This window comes from Phocoena phocoena, chromosome 6, assembly GCF_963924675.1.
Source record: "Phocoena phocoena chromosome 6, mPhoPho1.1, whole genome shotgun sequence".
Taxonomy (NCBI): Eukaryota; Metazoa; Chordata; class Mammalia; order Artiodactyla; family Phocoenidae; genus Phocoena; species Phocoena phocoena.
In genome coordinates this window covers 28,663,449-28,686,092 of record NC_089224.1, presented here as the reverse complement: position 1 = coordinate 28,686,092, position 22,644 = coordinate 28,663,449, and the positions used below count along the sequence as shown (strand labels likewise).

The following is a 22,644-nucleotide window of genomic DNA, read 5'->3' as shown; positions in this document are numbered from 1 at the left end:
TCAACATTTTAAAGTCTACAGTTCAGTAGTATTAAGTACATTCACACTGTTGCATAACATTGACTATTAAACTTTAAGGTTTAGGTTACTTATTGGCAAACAAGGACACATCTATTTCTATCACCTCTACCCTGCCCTCATCTGTTCTTCCTTTCTTCTGCTTGATACAATGGCTGGAAAACTGTATCAGGGGAGAAATGCTACAACCTAAAATCAGCTAACTAGAACTCTGAGACTTAATTTCTTATGTTGTCTTATGTTTTCATACTTCTATGGTCTGAATGTCTGTGTTTCCTCAAAACTCATATGTTGAAATTCTAATGCCCATTGTGATGGTTTTAGAAGGTGGGGTCTTTGGGAGGTGATTAGTTCATGAGATGGAGCCCTCATTAAGAGGATTAATGCTCTTTAAAAAGAGATACCACAGAGCTCTCTAGCCCATTCCACCATGTGAGGACACAGCAAGAAAGGGCCAGCTATGAACTGAACGAGGGCCTTCACCAGAATGCTACCATGCTGACACATTGATCTTGGACTTTCCAGCTTCCAGAACTGTGAGAAATAAATTTCTGCTGTTTATCTACAGCTACCCAGTCTGTGGAATTTTGTCATAGCAACCGAAATGGACTAAGACACATACTTATTTTTTTCTTGAGCCTTTTTGCTGGATTAACTCACAATTTTGGAGGTCTATGAACCACAGATAGATTCATATTTGACTTCTGCAGTGTGAATATAAAGACTACTGTTTTGTAAAATATTAAAAGGTTTAATCCTCTTTCTCAAGGGCCTCTTTGATAATCAAGTAATACTCTTTTAAAAGGCCCATGCTATCATCATCTGTGTTTTTTCTCTTTTTGTAGATTTTACAGGCTTAACTTTACTAGATCATACTTTGCCAATGTTTTTGCATCTAACTTAGTTATCCAATATCATTTTTATTGACTTCTGGTAATTCCTGTATATCTTGCAAGGCTTTCAATTTCACTTTGCAGTGCAGTTTTACAGTGTTGGATGCTTACAATATCAGCACCTAGACAAGTATGTCACTCTAATGGGCTCAGACAAAAGCTACTGTTAAATGGGGGAAGGAATGTTTCAGGATGTCTAATTTTGTGAGGCATGTAAGTCACTAAAACATATTTTATGTCATGATTATTTCGCTTCACCATGTATCATAACCATGGTGGTGAGATTAAATAAGAGACACTCAGAAATTGAGGCCCCCTTCACTTCTGTTAGTCACAAGAGTATTCCATCATCCAGATGATCTCTTTCATTTAAATCAATATTTACTTCTACGTGATTTGTCTGATCACTCCTATTTAGAGGTCAGCTCTTTAGAAATGAACATCTTAAATCAGTGGACCTCTGGAAAAATTAGACAACATTAAAAAATAAGACAACATTACACAACTAGTCATTTCAATAGGGGAAAAAAATCAAATTTCTTCTCTGATAGTTGCAGAAAAAAAAAAGTAAGCTTGACTGATATTTCCAATTGCTATTGATTTTAAGGACAATGTGAACAGAATTTAAGTAAAACAGATATATTTCATCAATTCCAATTCCGAGAAGATTTTTCCCTACATTTTAGAATTTCCAATATCAAGATGCATGTTAAAATCAAGAGTAACAATTACAATGAGTTTTTTTCAGCTGCACCTAGAAAATATGCTTTATAATCCATGGTGTTTAAGTTAGAATCTAGTCTAAAATTCTAATCTAACTAATGTACTATCAACTATTAGACAAAATATTAAATTGAAGAAATGGCTATGCAGAATTCAACTTTCAAGTGGATGCATTCTATTGATAACAAGAGTATATTGCAATACTAAATCCTTACTGTGACTAGGTATTGTTTTAGGTGTTTTATTTATTTTATTTAATTTTTACAATAACCCTATTATTAATCTGTCATGGGTGAGGACACTGAAGCAGTGGGGTTAAATGACTTAACCTCTTAACCACGTGTGAGGACCAACATAATGGATGAATTAGATGTTTCTCTTCCATACAAGATTTTTACCTGCTGGTAAACAGAAACAAGTGCTATTCTAGATGAAGCATTTTATGAAAACACGCTAATTTTTAGTATCTGTCAAAGAATGGATACCTATTTACAGAGCAAATAGCCATATAGTTTTTCTCATTAAGACCCTGTGGTAGGCAGAATAATGATCCACCAAAGATATTCACATGCTAATCCTTGGAACCCATGAATATGTTACTTTATATGGCAAAGGGACTTTGTTGATGTGAAAAAGCGTATAGACCTTGATATGGGAGGATTATCCTGGATTATTGGTGGACCCAATCTTATCATGTGAGCCCTTAAAATCAAATAGTCTTTCCCTGCTGCAATTAAAGGGAGATGTGACTATGGAAAGGTCAGGGGGATGCAACATTGCTGGCTTTGAAGACAGAAGGGTGTCCATGAGCCAAGCAATGTGTATAGCCTCTAGAAGCTGGAAAAGGCGAGGAAACATACTCTGCAGAGCCTCCAGAAAAGAAAGCAACCCAGCTGACACTTTGATTTTAGCCTAATGAGACCAATGTAGGGCTTCTGACTTACAGAACTATAAGATAACACTTATATGCTGTTTTAAGCCATTAAGTTTTTGCTAATTTGTTACAGCAGCCATAGGAAACTAATACAGGCCCATGCGGGCTAATCTACTTCAATGAAATATCCTACAGCATACAAAAACATTTTAACATGTGAGGAAGCATTTCTGGATTAATCTACACACAACGTCTGGAAAAGTATTAGATGAGCAGTATTCATTAATTCCTGAGTGGTATGCTGCCCTGAAGATGCTTACCAAAACAGCCTGATGGTTTGCTTAGTGTTTACCCATAACGTGTTATACAAACCACTTGGGATGGTACACGAAAAAACCCTTTCAAGTTTTCATAGTATCTTTACCTTTGCCTTCTACTTAGGGCATGTGTTGCAGGTTCTGTACTCAGAAAAGTTATTTATAACTTACTACATTTTAGTATATGACCTAAGAAGATATGCCTCCTCAGGGTGTCCTGAGCCGTCGGTGTCCACACGGCTGAGGCGGCACTCCAAGCGGGAACCGCTCCCCTCCTAAAGTCCCTGGGCGTCCGGCAACTCGACGAAGGAACCAAGCGCCTAATATAAGCCACAAGATACGATCGCGGGGACGACGGTATCCTGCCAGGCCGTCATCCTCCTTACCGGTCCTTAAAAGACCCACTGCAGGCCCACGCCCACAAGCATCTTTCTGCCTCTCTCCGCAATCGCAAGAGCCGCTGCAGGCTAGCAGGCGATATGAAACTTCGCGATACTTGCAACTATCGCGGTTCTTTGTGTTACCGGTTTCCTAGAGGAAAGACGGCCGGAAGATCGCTCCGCCCATGTCAACCAAGATTTTGTTCTCGTGAGATCCCGAAAACAGTTCGGGAGGCAGTTCTCGCGGGATTTTCCGAGTCAGGGCTGGAAGTTGTGGTGGATCCCAGAGCGAAGCCTATTACTGAGAGGGAGGTTAGGGGGTCGACCTGCCTGCTTGTTGTCCTCCCCCGGCGGCGGAGCCCCAGAAGATTAGGTGAGCGCCGCCTTGCCAGCTTCCACAGCGCCCTCAGGCTCTGCCGCTGTCTCGAACGCAGCCGGCCCTTCTCCCTGGACCCCGTCAGGCTCGACCTTTGCTCCCTCTCGTCCCGTGACGTCGGGCTTCGGGGGCGGGGGGCTATGTACAGAGGGCGGCGGCAGGTGGAGTTGGCCGCCGTCCGCCCGCCAGCCTCCTCCTGGCGGTCCTCCGCCGCCTGTCAGGTGTTAAATGCAACCAGGCTGCCAGGCCCTTCCCCCTGGCCAGATGGACTCTGTCCCGAAGCCCCGCGCGGAAACCGACAGCAAAGGTATAAGCTCCGAGCTCCCCTCTCTCCCCAGACAACTGTCTTTACTGCGTAGGGTTGGACCTGTTCCTGCCAGTTCCCTTGGGGTTGCGGTTTTACCCTGCGGCTCCTGTGAGTGACAGCTGCAGATTGTGAACCACCTCTAGGGCTGGGACAGTTCTTTGTGATTCAGAGTTGAGAACCTGCACTCTGAAGTCAGACTGCCCTGGGATCTAGTGCTGGCTCTGACAGTCATTTGCTGAGCAACTTTGGGTGGTTTCCTCGTCTGTAAAACTGCTATCTTTGCTGAGTTCTTGTGATTATTAAATGAGATGGTGTTAAGCAAAGCATTTATGTGACCCAGTGTCTGACTCATAGTAAACCCTAAGTAAATGTTTGGTATTTTTATTCTCTGTTCTTGTATGCCTCAGTTCTTAGTGAATGGTAGATTTGTTATTAAGTAGGTGAATAAAGGTTGAGATATTTCGTTCAATTTATTACACAAAGAGCTTAATATATGATGTACTGAGTCAGGATCACCTTTAATGGGTCACTAAGGGAGGGTTTAAGGAGGGTATGGTTATCTGCCACAAGTCATCTGGGATGGCTTCTTGACCCTAAATTAATAGCTTTCATTATTAATAGTGACATAACAAAAGCTACCAGATATTGAATGCTTGTTCCGTGCCCAGAAATATGCTAATTGTTTATGTACATGTTTTCCTTTGAGGAAGATACTGATTTCATTAAATAGATGAGGGATTCAGAACTAAAGTTCAGAGACGTTTAAGTAACAAGCCTCAGCTCTGACGGCTAGGAATTGATGACACTATAACTCAGGGACCACAAATATAAATACCTATAGAAACCTGGCAGGTGAAATAAATGGATGAAGCTGCTGAGTGGAGATTATAGTAACTGGAATGCTCATACCTCACTTAAAAGGGGCAGGGCTACTCAGTTCCAAGGAATTGTTCACTCACGTGTGAACTGGTACAGCATTTTAGTTACAAGTTCAGATAGCTTGGTTCAAATCCAGGCTCTGCCACTTTCTAGCTGTGTGACCATGGTTAACCTTTATCTGTTTCACCACTTGTAAAATGGAACTAATAATATTACTTACATAAAGGGTTGCTGTGAGGCTCAAATGAACTACTACATCTAAATTGCATGCCTGGCACACATAAGCCCTCAAAATGTTAGCTATATATAAATATTTGTTAATTTGATAAGTATTTGAGTTTCAAACATTGTCCTAGGTGCCCAGAATATGGCAGTGAACACAAGTCCCTGCTCTGGGGAACTTATATTTAAGTTGAGATAAACAATAACAGACAGTTCCTATTCTTCTCTGAAAATGGTATCAAGCAGGGTGAAGGAAGAGAGAGTGGCGGGGAGTGCTATGTTAGATTGGGTGGTCAGAGAAGATACCTCTGAGGAGATGCCATTTGAACAGAACCCTGAATGAAGTGAAAGAATCGGTCACTTTGGTATTTAGGAGGAGCGTTGGCGGAAGGAACAGAAATCTCAGGAGACTAAGGTGGGAGTATGCTTACCATGATTGGGGAATAGCAAGGAGGCCAGGTTGGAATGAAATCAGGAGAGAGGGAGGAAATGAAGTTAAAGAGGAGCACAGGGACCAGATCATAAGGAGCCTTACCCCTATTCAGTCCAATAGGAAATCATCCTAATTTAAGCTATTTGTTCTGGAGTTTGAATACTGAGAGATAACCGCCCTGCTCAAACTTTACTGAAACTATTAATATTTAGTTCTAGAAATTACCCAAACTCAGGAACCAAATAGACTTCTGCAAGTTGTTGTGTGAAGCCCATGAGGATTTTGCACATGCTGTATGTGTCCTCTGACTGATATTCTCTTCTTAGATTTCCTTACTTTATTTAATTTAATTTAATTAATTAATTAATTAATTAATTATTTTTTTGTGGTACGCGGGCCTCTCACTGCCGTGGCCTCTTCCGTTGTGGAGCATAGGCTCTGGACGCGCAGGCTCAGCGGCCATGGCTCACGGGCCCAGCCGCTCCGCGGCCTGTGGGATCTTCCCGGACCGGGGCATGAACCCGTGTTCCCTGCATTAGCAGGTGGACTCTCAACCACTGCGCCACCAGGGAAGCCCCTAGATCTCCTTACTTTTTAAACTGTTTCCTCAGTACCTCTTTCTTACAGCCCTTTGTTCTGCCAAAGCACTTATAGCAATTTCATGTGTGTGAACTTTTGAGTATTTGTCTTTCTCATTAGATGTCAAGGTTCTATGAGATCAAGGATGTGTTTTTGTTAATAAATTCAGCTCTTTTATTGAATGCCTACTGTGTGCTGGTCCTGGGGATAAAATTTTGAAGAATACAGACATTTTCTTGGAAAAGATATTATTCTCTAGTGAGAGGCAGATAAAAAAAGTAAACGTGATAATTAAACATTGTGATATGTGCTATAGAGGCAATAAAATAGTACAGCATAGTGGGGTTCCCTACTTTAAATAAGGTGGTCTGAGATAAAATCTCTGAGGTGATGACATAAAAACACCTGAGAAAAGACCTGCTTAATATGCTTGAGTCAAGGGAAAAATTGATAGATTAAGTTGGAGAGGTAAGTAGGGGAAGATCATACAGGGTCTTACAGGCCATAGTAAGGAGCTTGGACTTTATTCTTTGTGCAGTGGGTCATTATTAAAAGATTTTAAATTAAAGATTTACTAATAATTTATATTCTTAAATAGTCACTATTGCTGCTATGTGGAAAATGGATTGTAGAGGGAAACAGTGTCAGCAGAGAGAATGGTTAGAGAATGGAGGATAGAGAATGGAATTTGTAGCAGTAATTTAGGAGAAAGCCAAAGTTTGGCAAATTACAGTCAAGGCCGAATTCAGCCTGACACTTGTTTTTTTGTAGATAAAGTTTTACTGGAGCACAGCCATACCCATTTGTTTATGTGTCTGTGGCTACTTTTGTGTTACAAGGGCAAGAGACAGTATAGCCTGCAAGATGTAAAATAACAAGTAGCTAAAATCTGACTACAGAAAAAGTTTACCAACAGTTGTTTCAAAGTGATGGTGGCATGGAGGAAAGTGATGCTTTTTTTTTAGGTAGAGCCAGCAGGACATTCTGATGGAGAGGATGTAGGGACTAATATATAAAGAGGAATAAGGGCTGACTAAAGGTTTTCTACCTTGAAAAGTTGGTTAGACAATGATGGCCTTTTAATGAGGTTTGGAAAGACTAGTTCTAAGCAAGGTTTAATCACTATCATTTTTGACATTGGTTTTCTTCATTTTAACTGTGTGGTACAGTTCTAGCAAATAATTAGTGTTAAATCATATATGTTGAATAATAAATAAATTAATGAATTAAGTCTTTAAAAATTAGAAGGCGTTTGCTGGATAGGTAGACAAAGCATGTGAAACAAATAATGTATTAAGAATTGTTGCAAGGCTTAAACGTAGGTTTTAAGGCTCAAACAGTACTGTTATGAAAATAGGGCCCATCAACCTATTTTTTATCCCTGTATAGTGAATAAATGTTTTATTTTCACATTAAAACTCTTCTCTTTTAGAATAATGTAACAATTCTCAAACAGTTTGGATGCAAAGATTAGAGTGAGAGAACAGATTTTTTTTGCTGATTGTTATATAAAAACAACCTTATCAAAATTAGAATAATGGTTTTACTTTTGAGGAACAACTGATGAGGAATAGTATAATGAGCTCTTCTTGCTGAAGAGAATATAGATGTACTAGTTATAATCATGAATGTTATACAAGCCTAATTCAGCATCAATAGGAAGTCCCTGGGAAACTACCAATGATATATGATCTCAATGACAAATATGTGAGAAAAATAATTCCTAGTATCCTTAAAATTGTAGCTATACAATTCCTCTGGGATTCTTGCTATAAGAAATTCCATTTGGGAAATTATTTTTACTTAATTTGCTCTATTTGGTACCTTTTAATTGTACCAACAGTATACTCTGTAGAGGCCCTCTTCCTCATTCACAGTGCTTTATTTTCTGAATAGAAAATAAAATAGCTCTACAGTTAAGCACAGAATAAATTTGTATATAGAGACAAGTCAGACTCTTCAAAGAATAATAGAATCTTAGCAGAAAGAGATCTTAGAATTCATCTCTTTTTTAAAAACCTTGGCTCTTCAAAACCTGGAAGGGAAAAAGCTGTGACAAAGCTGGTACATATCACTCTAGTTGAGTTGGGAGATTCCCTTGATTAGTTGTATACAGATTCAAGCAACATTTTAGAAGCAGCAATATTGACAGTGAGAAGAAACAGCTGTCTTCAGAGAAAGGAGGTGGAGTAACTAAAAAAGCAGACAGAAGAATCACAAAAATATTGCTGTTCAGAGGATTTTAGCTTACCTGTTACCAGGTCCTATTCAGTGTTACTCTACCATATCATGAACGTTATACCTGATGTTCATGAGTCATCATGAATATTTAAATAAGTGGTTCTCAATCCTGGCTGTGCATCAGAGTCACCTTTTGAATTCAGCAGTAACAACCAAACACAATAATAAAACCAAATGCCCATGGCCCATATCCACTGAATCAGAATCAACAGACGAAGCATATATGGGGAGATTATGACACACAGCCAAGGTGAGAAAAACTGGAAATAAATTATGTACCCTTTATTATGATAATGTACTTGAGGAAAATATACTTTAGGAAAATATTTATACATGTTATAAGTATAATTTATCTTGTTTCAGATTTTGGAAAGGGTATTTATGTGAGGAACACTTTTTTCTCATAGCAGTGGATAAATGAGGTGTTACTTTATAAGTTAGATTTGGCAAGTTTATTTTCTTTTTTATTATTATAGATATATGGCATCCAGGAGAAAGATGTCTCGCCCCTTCTCCAGATAATGAAAAACTTTGTGAAGCAAGCATAAAATCTATCACAGTGGATGAAAATGGGAAGTCATTTGCAGTCATCTTATATTCAGATTTTCAAGAAAGGAAAGTACCTCTTAAAAGACTTCAAGAAGTGAAATCTGTTAAAGATTGCTCCAAGAATTTTATATTTGATGATGAAGATTTGGAAAAACCTTATTTTCCAGACAGAAAATTTCCATCATCTGCTGTTGCTTTTCAATTATCTGAAAATGGAGACTCTATTCCTTATACTATTAATAGGTATTTGAGAGACTACCAAAGGGAAGGAGCCCTGTTTCTCTATGAACACTTCATCCAAGGAAGAGGGTGTATTCTTGGTGATGACATGGGACTTGGAAAAACAGTACAGGTATTTATTTTAATTACTTTATAATTAAAATTCAATAAAGTCATACATATTATATCATATATATTACATACATGAATGGATACCATATGGAAATTTCTGTTTGTATCGCAGATCTTATAATTGTTTCGTGTGTGTGTGTGTGTGTGTGTGTGTGTGTGTTTGTCTCACACAGTACTTAAGGATAGTGTTTAGTCATTATTTTATCTTCAGTATTTATTTAGTACCTATGAAATACATTATTTAAAATGATGTTATAGTATAATGACTTGTTTTTACCTTTGGTAATACTAGTACTAAGATATCAATTATATTTAGAGTAATTTAACTTTCTTAGTAATACCTTATGGAAGGAAAGCATTCTGACATTTGTTAAGCTACATAGCATGGTTAAATTGACTTCTGCAGGCCTTTTGTGCATATTGTGGGAGCTTATCATAGCATAAATTTCTTAGTCTGGGATCTCTGGGCCACTAGGAGTTCTATTGGTGGACTTCAGAGAGGCCTCCTATTTCTCTAAAATGTGTGCCAGAATTTGTATATGTATATACTCTTCTGCAGATAGGCTCTATGTTAGTTATCTATTGCTGTATAACAGATTATTCCAAAATGACTTAAAACAATACACATTTATCATATTAAAGTTTCTGTGAGTCAGGAATCTGGGTACCATTTAGCTGGGTCTTCTGGCTCTGCCTTTCATAAGGCTGCAGTTATTTCAAGGTTGGACTAGGGAAGATTCACTTCCCATCTTGTGTGGTTGTTGCAGGATTCAGTTCCTTGTGAGTTCTTAGACTGAGGCCTCTGTTTCTTGTGAGCTATTGGCAAAGCCCTTCCTTGGTTCCTTACCACATGGACCTCTTCATGGTGCTTCTGACAGTGTGGAAGCATGCTTCAACAGGGAGAACAAGTGATCAGGCAAGAGAGAGCACTACTAGTGAGACACAAGTCATGGTCTTTTGTAACCTAATCACAGAAGAGACAGCCTTCATTTTTGCCATATTCACATCATTAGAAGCAGGTTGTGAGGTTCAGCCCATACTGGGCTGAAGGGGGGACATTAAATAAAGTTGTGGATACCAAGAGGTGGGGATTATTGGGAGCCTTGTCTGAAGCTGTGTACCACAAGGGTTTATAATCCAAAAAGATTAGAGTTCTGAACCTAGACTTTATACTAAGCAATCTCTCTGGATTTTCAGGAGTGTTTGTCTAGTGTGATTAAGTCCTTCTGTGTTTCCATCTTTACAATTGAATTTAAGCTACTTTATTCTTCATGACACCTCCATTGTTAGTGGAGTTCAAAGGTAAGCGAAAAATTAAGTTTAACATTTGAAAATAGCCAAATAATAGCTATGTATAAAGCTCTGGTGTAAAAAGCTAGGGTAAAATTAAGTCCCTCAGTGATCATAGTGTGTTTCTATTAGCCATAATCTATTTTCCTTTAATCTCAGGCAATGCACATAGTTCTAGGCTTCCACATTGAAGGTGTTAAATAATTGCTTGTGGAATAAAATGAACTTACTTTCTCAGGAGAAGAGGTTCCAAGAATAAAGATAGGAGCCTTTTAGAAACTACCATCTGTGACCAAGATATGCAGATGAATATTAAAGGAAAATAAATAATAAAGCCCTTCTGTGACTGTCTTTACATATACTTTTACTGTTTTTGCCACATAGAATGTTCTTTCCCACATGTCTTTGACTAGTCAATGCCTGTTCATCTTCAAAATCAGAAACATGAGGGTACTACAAAAAGTGACCTGCAATTTGGGAAACCCTACCCTAAACCTACTAAATACAATTCAAATTCTTCTGCACATTTTAGGCTTTCATCTTGGAAGCTTATGTCACAAAGAAATTCCCTTTATTTTACATTTTATAAGATTATTTTAAAAGTGATTTTACTGCACAATTTTATATTTTCTGACACACTGAAATCATTGGAAGGCTTTGAGTTGTATTATATGCTATGACAGTGCTGCTATGAATATCTTTGAGGGCTCACCTTCTCAAGATTAGGAAATAGTTTTTGTACTAATTTTGATACATAGCTGGATTTATCTGATCCTTGAGGACCTAGTTCTCTGGTTATTATTCTTGTAACTCAGAAAATAATTTCTACATAAATAGGCGGTTTGGGGAGATCCATTTAAGATAGAACTTCTGTAGATAGGATGACTAACCCAGTTGAAGAAATGTGGACAATAGTTAATGAGCTCACTAGAATTTCAAAATGTAGTAGAATTAGGTGAAAATGTTCTATGAAAATAGACCATTGGCAATTACTCTTTGAACTATAGTAGTAACTTCTTCATTTTGTTCTCCTTTTTTCTGATCTCATCCCGTAAGTTTTCCCCTCGTATATTCTAACTTGGCCGTAGTATGAAATTGAGCTCTTCTTTTTAAGAATGCTTGTTTTACATACCAAAAAAGTTTGCTTCCCTCATTCCAAATTGAAAAGTGGGTAAATTTAATATTTTACATTCTTCAAAGGGTGAGGATTTTAAAATATCCATTTGATCTACTGACTTGGAAATCATTGAAATCTTTGAGTAAGAGCCATTTTGCTGGAGTATTGGGGGCACAAGCCAGAATGGAGTAGGTGAAGACATGGACACCAGAAGTATGCTCATCTCTTTATATGACCTAGTAGTAGCTGAAGGAGGATGGGATTTCTATTTTGTTTGTTTTGTACCATTTGGGGATAGGGGGAACTTGAGTATGTTTAAAGTGAATCGGAAGGATCTGATTGAGAGCGAATAGTTGCATATACAACATACATAAATATATACATGTATATGCTTCATATGTGCATGTCGATGAACACACAGACATACATAAATATGCAAAAAATGGAATCCCTACTACCTTACAAACTGATTTTTCCTCAGCATCTTGTTATGAAGCTTTTAAAACACATAGAAGAGCTAGAACAATTGTACAATGAATACCCACATACCTACCACCTAGATTCTGTTAACATTTCATTATATATGGCTTATTAACATATCCATCCATCCCACCATCTTTTGTTGAGTTTTAAAGTGGCATACATTAGTATGTTTTATCCCCAAACACTTGAGCATGCATATCATTACCAAGGTTCAATATTTAATTATAATTCTTTTTTTTCATTTTGAAGTAAGATTTACAATGAAATGCAGAAATCTTAAATGTACCCACAATTCCATGAGTTTTGACAAATACATGTCTCTGTGTAATCCGGCTAAACTGTGTAAGCTCTTTCAGGATATAGAGCATTATAACTCCAGAAGATGTCTTCACGTTCCTTCCTGCCACCCCCAAGAGACATCATTGTTTTGCTTTTTTATATCATAGATTAGTTTTGCCTTTTCATATAAATGGGATCATACAGATGTATTCTTATATAAGGCTTCTTTTACTTAGATAATATTTTGTGATTCATCTTGTTATTGAGTGCATGGGTAGTTTGTTTCTTGTTGCTGCTGAGTAGTATTGCTGAGTTGTATGGATGCTGCATTCTGTTTATCCATTCTCCTGCTGATGGACACCTGAGCTATTTCCAGTTTTTAGCTGTTAGAAATAAAACTGTTAAGAACTTTCTTGAACAATCTCTTGTGTATCCCTTTCTCTTGGGTAAATAATTAGGAATGGAATTACTTGGTCATAAGGTGATGTGTGTTTAGTTTTGTATGAAACTGACACTGAAAACACTTTTCTTTCATTCCTATCAACAATGTATCAGAGTTATGGTTACTCAATGACCTCACAAAATTTGGTTTTGTCAGTCTTATTAAATTTTTGTTGGGTGTGTATATCTGTAAGTTTGTGTGTTGTTTACATATTTTATTAAGGTATAATTGACATACAATAACTGTGTAAATTTATAGTATATATATAGTATATACAATTTGATGTTTTACATATATTTATAGTATATATATAGTATATATAGTATATACAATTTGATGTTTTACATATATTTGCACCCAAGAAATGATCACTGCAGTACCACAATCAAAATAATATATCACTCCAAAAGTTTCCTCATGTCTGTTTGTGCCCATGATTTTTTCAACACCAATAATTCTATCACCACTATTTTCACTTTTAATTTTTAATTGGACTAAGAAGTTAAATTGGGAAAGAATGCAAAATCCTAGATTTTTATGAAAATTTCTTAGTGTTTTACAGAAATCTCACACCTAATTCAAAGGTAATTTGAAAATGACTATATATTTACATGATATTTAAACAGCTAATGTAACTATAATAAACAATTTCACCTGGAATATACAGGTTTGGGAAACTGACCTTTGATAATCAAACAGCTCAAATGATAGGAATGGAGTTGAATGGGCATTTACTATAAGGCCATGTTTCTCAAAAGTGTCATTTCTGGACCAACAGCATCAGCATTACCTGGAATTTGTTAGAATTGTAAATTCTTGGGTCTTATCCCAGACATACTGAATCAGAAACTCAGGGGGTGGGGCCCAGCAATTTGTGTTTTAACAAACCCTCTAGGCAATTTGAGGTCCACTAAAGTTTAAAAACCTTTGCTCAGACTATACATTTTTCAGAGGTGATGGAAAACTTGTTAATCTGGTGAGTTGGTTCAGTGAAGGTTGATTAAGAGAGTGTTTAGTCTATGTGAATATTTATACATAAGATGACCATTTCATTTTTAAAATAAAATTTTAGAAACAAATGATATTAGAGATAATCTTGTTCAGCTTCTTTAAATGAAGAAACTGAGGCACAGGAGTACTAAATGGCTTCCCTCTAAGGACATATACAGGAAGTAACCATTTTAATTTCCATTCTAGTACTTTTTTCCCCCTTTCTCTTCCCTTTGCTGCCTCCATCTTGCAACCTTTTGTTCAGTTTTTAATTAACTGTATTCATTCATTCAATTAGTTGACATGTATTAAGCACTTAGCGTGGTCCAGGCCCTGTGATAGGCACTGAAGAGCCTAATATAAATGTGCACGATCACTACCCTTACAGAGTTCATGAATGATGATGAAAAGAAATGTAGTTAAGGGGCCATCACCCAGTTTGATATTCCAGTGGAATTAAGTGGAAAAGCAATCCTGCCTGGGGGTGTCAAGGAAGGCTTCCCAGGAAGTTGGTATTTTCATCCTTTGCTTTTTTTGTTGGGTTTGCTTTTGAAAGTTCACCAAAATTTAAAACTAATTTGAGTGATATCAGTTAGGACGTTGAGGTTTTTTTTGTTTCTTTTTTTCACTGATGGCATAGTTCTAGTACAGTGTTCGAAAGGTTTATCATAAAAGAACTCATTCATTGAATCAAAGTGATTTTGAAAATCTTAATTTGGTAATTAGCTTTCATAGGCACAAAGTCTTAAAACACTACTATTAAATAAGTACAAATGTGTTTTACATGTTTATTTCCCCATCTGCTATGTGAAGAAGATGGTATTAGTACTTTTTGAGCAGCAGAGGAGAGATAAAATTCTGCAAACTGTAAAGATTTTCTTTGAATCTTTGTTTTTATATTATTTGATATTGTAAAAAATGTCATTACTATACATTTTAAAAATATAGGTATAGTAAACCTCAATCCTGAGAGAAATGGTGGGATTGCTGATAATTATAGCTTTCTTAGGTTATTGTCAATACTATTTTTTGGATAATATGATCTTTAGTTGATTCAAAAGCTATACTAAAATTTAAAATTTCTTTAGATCACAAGTCATGTTGTTCACTCAGTAATATAGTAATAAAGAAAATAATCATATTGTCTTTATTTTCATTCATGGAGAATGAAAATAATGCCATGACATCCAATGTGAAAGGTGAATTAACCTCCAGAGGCACAAAGCCTTTAACACAGAAACAAAAATGTCTTAGCATTTTGAAGATAAATTGCTTTTCTTGTTTTGGCATGTACTTCAGGTTTTAGGAGTAGAACTTTGTAAAGATAAATGGGCTAGGTCCCATTTTAAAACAGCACTTTGTTGTTTCTGTTGTTTAAAGCAAGTAAAAATCATCATACTTTTTGAAGTATGATTCCAAAGTACTTGCTTACCTTTTTATCTCCCAGGGAGATGAAAAATAAGGAAAGTAGGCTTTTTTTTTAAAATCCTGTAAGAAATAAACAATTTTTGCTCTGCCTTCTGTTGGTCTAAGAGGAGGTTTGTTGCGTTATTTGCCTGTCTCTGACTTATGCTATATATCATGAGCTGACTGTGTATGAGAAAAGATGGTCTATAAAAATGTTTGCCTGACAGTTTCAAAGGAACGCCTGTAAAAACAAAGCTTTCCCAGAGTGATATATCATTTCTGAAATGCAGTTTTTGGCCTTTTACTGTTCTGTAGGTGGCTGATTAAATAGCTTTTTGTTCTTTTCATCTTTAACCATAATTTTAGAACTACTGTATTCTACATTAAAGCATGTTCTGTTTTTTTTTTTTCAGATTAGTTTTGTAAACCTGCATTGTAAATACGTTGTTCTCCTGTGAATTACAATTTTGATAGACCTCTCCTATGCTAGTATGAGTGATAGAGATGGCTAGATCTACCCCAAAATTATGTATTCCCTTTGCCTTCTTGGAGTTGTGGCCAAATGACAAAGAATACGTTTCCTAGTTCCTCTTTCATGTCTTGGGCTTGTTAACAGAGATGAGGGTGGAAGTGATGAGTGCTATTTACAGTCTTGGTGCATAAAATCCACCTGTGCTATTCTTTGCATTCTCTCTCTCTCTCTGTCTTTCTTCTGGATGTTGACACATTACTGCTAGCATTACCCCAATATAATGAGCTAAAAAGTTTGTCAGTGGTTTTAAGTTAGCCTCTCTAGTTAGTGTGTATTCTCAACTAAATTCAAATTTATTTTCACTTCAGCTTACATTTTAGGAGGTAGGTGAATAATCTGTTAGGAGGTAGTATAGACTATTTTAAAGGGATGCAAAATTTTTCTTTAAAATCATTAATGTATTTAGTGAATTAAGTAAAGCTAATCCATAATTAGAGCTTACAAATTTAATCATCTTTTATGGAACTTCTTCTAAAGATGAGATTTTTCAGTAAAATAGACATTTTATATAGCTTTGTTTCATGGAATTTGACAAGTTAGAGCTAAGATTGTATAACAGATGAACAGATTGAATTATGAATTATCATAATTAGGACTATATAAGTGTACCTCAGAGATATTGTGGGTTCAGTTCCAGACCATTGCAATAAAGTGATATCATAATAAAGCAAGTCACACGAATTTTTTGGTTTCCTAGTGCACATAAAATTTATATTTACACTATGCTGTAGTCTATTAAGCATGCGGTAGTGTTATGTCTATAAAAACAATGTACATACCTTAATTAAAAAAATACTCTGCCACTGCTTTATCAACTAAGTTTATGTAGTATTCTAAATCCTTTGTTGTCATTTCAACAGTCTTCATAGCACCTTCACCAGGAGTAGATTCCATCTCAAGAAACCACTTTCTTTGCTTATGAATAAGAAGCAACTCCGCATCCCTATAGTTTTCTCATGATATTGCAGCAGTTCAGTCACATCTTCAACCTGTAATTCTAGTTCTCTTGCTATTTCCACCACACCTGTGGATACTTCCTCCCCTGAAGTCTTGAACCTTACAAAAGTCATCCATGAGGGTTGGAATCAACTTCCGAATTCCTGTTAATGTTGATATTTTGACCTCTTTACATGAATCATGAATGTTCTTAATGACATCCAGAATGGTGAATCCTTTCCAGAAGGTTTTCAATTTACTTTGCCCAGATCCATCAGAGGAGTCACTATCTATGACAGCTATAGTCTTATGTAGTATATATTTTAAATAGTAAGACTTGAAAATTGAAATGACTTCTGATCTATGGGCTGCAGAATGGATGTTGTGATAGTAGACATGAAAACAACACTAATTTTATTGTACATCTCCATTAGAGCTCTTGGGTTAACAAGTACATTGTCAATGAGCAGTAATATTTTGAAAGGAATCTTTTTTCTCTGAGCGGTAGGTCTCAACAGTGGGCTTAAAATATTTAGTCAACTGTGTTGTGAACAGATGTGCTGTCTGATCCAGGCTTTGTTATTCTATTTATAGAGCATTGGTAAGTAGATTTAGCATCATTTTAAAGGGCCCTAGGGTTTTCAGAATGGTAAATGAGCATTGGCTTCAACTTAAGTTACCAGCTGCATTAGCCCTTAAGAGAGTCAGCCTGTCCTTTGAAGTTTTGAAGCCAGGCATTAACTTCTCCTCTCTAGCTATGAAAGTCCTAGATGGCATCTTCTTACAGTATAAAGCTGTTTTGTCTACATTAAAAATCTGTTGTTCAGTGTAGCCACCATCATTAATTAGTTATCTAGATCTGGGTACCTTGCTGTACGTCAGCACTTGCTGCTTCACCTTGCACTTTTACGTTATGGAGATGGCATCTTTCCTTAAACCTCATGAATCAACTCTGCTAGCTTCAAACTCTTATTCTGCAGCCTCTCACTTCTCTCAGCCTTTGTAGAGTTGAAGAGAGTTAGGGCCTTGCTCTAGATTAGGCTTTGGCTTAAGGGAGTTATTGTGGCTTGTTTAACCTTCTATCCAGATCACTAAAACTTTCTTCATATCAGCAATAAGGCTGTTTCAATTTCTTATCATTCATGTGTTCACTGGAGTAGCACTTTTCATTTCCTTTAAGAACTTTTCCTGTGCATTCATAATGTGGCTGTTTTGTACAAGGTGCCTAGTTTTTGGCCTGTCTTTGCTTTTCACATGCATTCCTCACTAAGCTTAATCATTTCTGGCTTTTGATTTAAAGTGAGAGACATGTGATTCTCTCTGTCACTTGAACACTTAGAGGTCACTGTAGGGTATTAATTGGCCTAATTTCAATATTGTGTCTCAGGGAATATGGAGTTGCGAGGAGAAAGAAGGAGAGAGGGGAACAGCTGGTTGGTGGAGCAGTTAGAATACACACAACATTTGGACATTAAGTTTGCTGCTGTATGAGGGCACAGTTCATTGCACCCCAAAACAATTAGAATAATAACATCAAATATCACTGATCACAGATCACTGTAACAAATATAATAACAGTGAAAACGTTTCAAATATTGTGAGAATTACCAAAATGTGACACAGAGACATGAAGTGAGCAAATGTTTTTGGGAAAATGGCACTGATAGACTTGCTTGACACAGAGTTGCCACAAACCTTCAATTTATAAAAAACACAATTATCTGTGATGTGCAATAAAGTGAAGTGCAATAAAATGAGGTATGCGTGTAGTTTTCCTGTAGTGAAACAATCTGAGATGAGTTAAGAGGAAAGCAATGGATTAGGTCTTATACTGCCTCATTTAAACTGTTATATGGTATCTAATTGGTATCTTTTTTTTGCCTTTTCAGTAGCCTTTCAAGACCAGTTGCCTATAATTTAAAAGAATATACGTATCAGTGTGTGTGATGGTATGATTACAAACAGTAAAATGTACACATCCTTAAGATGAATGAGTTTTGACAAATATATATATATGTGTGTATATATATATTTGTAATCAATACTGTAATCAAGGTATAGAACATTTACCTCACCGTAGAAAGTTTCCCCATGTTCTTTTACAGTTAATACCCCAGTTGCCTAAACTTTTTATTATACATTTTCTATGATTTTTTCTGTTTTAAGTTATATTCTAGGAAGTGTTGAGAACCCAAGGTGTTATGAATACTTACATCATCTGTGAATTCAGTAAATTCTAAACTTTAGCTACATATCTTTGAATGCAAAGTATAAATAACTTTAAATTGACTAAAAAAATTATAAAGTGGAAATAGTGGGCATGCATCAAAGATCTTTTATCAGGTTATATTAAAAATATTCAGGAGGTAGGATCAAGATGGCAGAGTAGGAGGATGTGGAGCTCACCTCCTCTCCATAGACACATAAAAAATACATCTACATGTGGAACAATTCTCACGGAAAACTAACTGGAAACTGGCAGAAGAACTAACAAGCAAAGCTGCAAGAAAGATCACCACATAACCAGGTAGGATGGAAAAAAATGGCATTGGATCAGGACCTGCATGCCTGGGAAGGATCTGAAAGAAAGAGAAGGTCCACATGGGCAGACCCGTTCCTCAGGAGCAAGCAGGTTGAAGCACAATCTGGGCATCCCAGTCCTGGCATCCTGTGTGGAGGAGACAGGCTCCCTTGCCTGTGGAAAAAACCACTGGGACAGACAGAAGGGCTGGAGAAATCTAGACTGTATTCCAGGGAATGCACGCATGCTGGCTTGCCAGCAGTCATGGTGGAGAAAGCCTTGCACTTATAGCTGCCACTTTGATGCACTTGCCCATCTGAACTGGGAGAACACCCCAGCCTCGTTCACTCCACACTGCAGCGTGGCCAACCGAGCCCTGGGAAAAGACTCAATCTTGCTACACAGAGACAGACCAGGGGGGGCCTGTGTGTGATCTAGGTGGGGTGGTGGCCATTGTCAGCACACGCATGAGGCAGCAGGCAGGACTGCTGCAGCCACTGTCAGGGCCTGCACAGGTCAGTGCCACAAGAACACACTGTGGCAAAGTGCTAAACCTCAAGCAGATAGGCCTGGGAGGCCTGAAGTGTGATCTGGGAAGGACAGTGGTAGCTATTGTCAGTACGTTCAGGAGTATGCAGTGGTTCATCTCACAGTGAGAACGCCCTGCCTCTGCGCACTCCACACCACAGCTTAGTGCTAGATCTGGGACAGACAGGTCATGGGAGAAGACTGCCTCAGAGGCAGCCCAGATCTCTTGCAGCTGTACAGCCACCTGAGTTCCTGTAGCCACAATGCCCTGACCCCCAGCCCACACCACACCCCAGCCTTGCACTAAATGTGGGATGAACACAACAGAGAAAGGGATGTGAATTTGGGCTGCTTCTGAGCAGAGCTGCAGCTACCTACACAGGCTATGCACAGGTAATCTGGAGTACGTGAGCCTCACTTGCTTCAGCAATGACAACCTTTGGGGCAGGGCATGCACTCGAGGACAATGGAGCTTGATTGAACGTGACCCTCAGGGCTTCTACTCCAACAACTGGGCAGCAAACCCCACCCCTGACAGAGTGGCAACAGCCACGGAGCAGAGAGGACATTACACCTCACACCTTCATAAGCTTTAGATGCTCTGACGAAACCAACCACACCCCCTTTCAAGAAGATAATGGCTAGCATACCCTGAGGAAAGATGTGGCCGGCATCCATACCAAAGCCAGCCCTTGCACCAAAAACATTGGATACACAGTCTACACAGGGACACTCCCACATAAAAACATTCCTTCAAGACCACAGTAGACAACTGTTTCTCCTAACTTCATAGTGACAGAGAAAGATAAGTAAAATGAAAAGGCAGAGGAGCTACTCCCAATTTAAAAATGAGAGAAATCCCCTGAAAGAACAAATAATGAAACAGAGCTCATCAGTCTACTAGACCTTGAGTTCAAAAAGGTGGTAATAAAAATGCTAACTGAATTAAGAAAGATTATCGATATAAATGCAGCTCACTGTAACAAGGAACGAGAAACTATAAAGATGAACCAACCAAAAACAGGCAATTCAATTGCCAAGGTAAAAAACAATCTGGAAGCAATGAATACCTGGCTAAATGACACAGAAGGATGAATAAGTGATCTGAAAGCTAGTTAATGGAAATCACCCAAACAGAACAGCAGACAGAAAGACAAATGAAAAAAAAAAAAAATGAAAGCAACATATGAGATCTATGGAATAATATAAACATGCCAACCTATGCAAAATAGGGGTTCCAGAAGGAGAAGAAAGAAGGGGATAGTAAATGTATTTGAAGGAATTATGGCTGAAAACTTCCCAAACTTAAAGAAGGAAACAGATATCCATGTACAGGAAGCACAGAGGGTCCCAAGCAAGATGAACCCAAACAGACCCACACCAAGACAAATCATAATTAAAAGGGCAAATATTAAAGAAAGAGAAAAACAAAGAGTCAGTTTCAAGGGAATCCCCATAAAGTTATGTAGAAACTTTGCAAACCAGAAAGGAGTGGCATGATATATTCCAATTCCTGGAAGGGAAAAACCTGCAACCTAGGATACTCTATGCAGCAAGATTATCATTTAGAATAGAAGGAGAGAGAAAGAATTGCTCAGACAAACATAAACTAAAGGAATTCAGCAATCCTAAACCTACCCTGAAAGAAATATTGTAGGGTCTTTTCTAAATCGAAAAAAAGCAAAAATCTATAGGAAAGGGAAAATCACATTAGGAAAGGCAAATATATAACAGGATTGAAGATCATATAAATAAGCCAGTACGTAGGTTAAAAACCAATTTAAAAATTATAAAAGTGATTACAACTACAATAAACAGTAAAAGGATAAGGATGAAGATGTAAAATAGGACATCAAAATCACAAAATGTGGGGGAGGGGAGTATAAAAACGTAGATCTTCAGAATGTGTTTGAATGTAAATGTCAATTTAAAGCAATTAGATATAGTTATGGTTCAACATACTTGAACTCTATGGTAACCACAAATTGAAAATGTATAATAGATTCATAGAAACCAAAATGAAAGGAACTCAAGCATACTACAAAGGAATTCATCAACCCACAAAAGGAAAAACAAAAAAGAAATGAACAAAGAACTATGAAAACAACTGGAAAACAAGTATTAAATTGGCAATAAGTACATACCTATCAATAATTACTTTGTCAGTGGACTAAATGCTCTGATCAAAAGACATGGAGTAGCAGAATGAATTAAAAAAAACAAGAACCTCCAATATGCTGCCTGCAACAGACTCACTGCAGAGCAGAAGAGACAGACCCTGAAGGTGAGGGAATGGAAAGATTTCATGCAAATGGAAGTGACGAGAAAGCAGGGGTAGCAATATTCATATCAGACAAAATAGACTTTAAAACAGAGGCCATGAAGAAAGACAAAGAAGGGCATTGTATAATGATAAAGCAATCAATACAAAAAGAGGATGTCACACTTGTTAACATATACACACCTAATATAGGAGCCCCTAAGTATATAAAACAAATACTAATAGACATAAAGGGAGAAATTGACAATAATAAAATAATAGGAGAATTTAACATCCCACTGACATCAATGGACAGATCATCCAGACAGAAAACCAGTAATGCCACAGAAGTCATAAATGACACAGTAGACCAGTTGGATGTAATTGATATCTAAAGGACACTACATTCCAAAAAAAACCCCTCAAAAACCCCACAGTACACATTCTTTTCATGGGTGCATGGAACATTCTCTAGGGTAGATTACATATAAGGTCACAAAATAAGCCTCAACAAATTTAAGAGGATAGAAATTATTTCAGGCATTTTTTGTGACCACAGTGGTCTGAAACTAGAAATCAACCACAAAAAGAAAAACAGGAAAATAATGAAAATGTGGAGGCTAAACAACATGCTACCAAAAAACCAGTGGGTCAACGATGAAATCAGAAAATACCTTGAGATAAAAAAGATGAAAACATAACTTTATAAAATCTATT

General features: G+C 37.3%; 1 protein-coding gene across 1 annotated transcript in view; it reads left to right on the top strand.

The window, feature by feature from the left end:
• Positions 1–3,804: 3,804 nt before the first annotated feature.
• ERCC6L2 (ERCC excision repair 6 like 2) overlaps positions 3,805–22,644 on the top strand; it is a 138,260-nt gene continuing 119,420 nt past the window's right edge. Inside the window, exons 1-2 of the mRNA XM_065878831.1 lie at positions 3,805–3,888; positions 8,719–9,143. Coding sequence (XP_065734903.1) covers positions 3,810–3,888; positions 8,719–9,143 — 504 coding nt within the window. The 5' untranslated portion in view covers positions 3,805–3,809. The remainder of the gene's footprint in view (positions 3,889–8,718; positions 9,144–22,644) is intronic.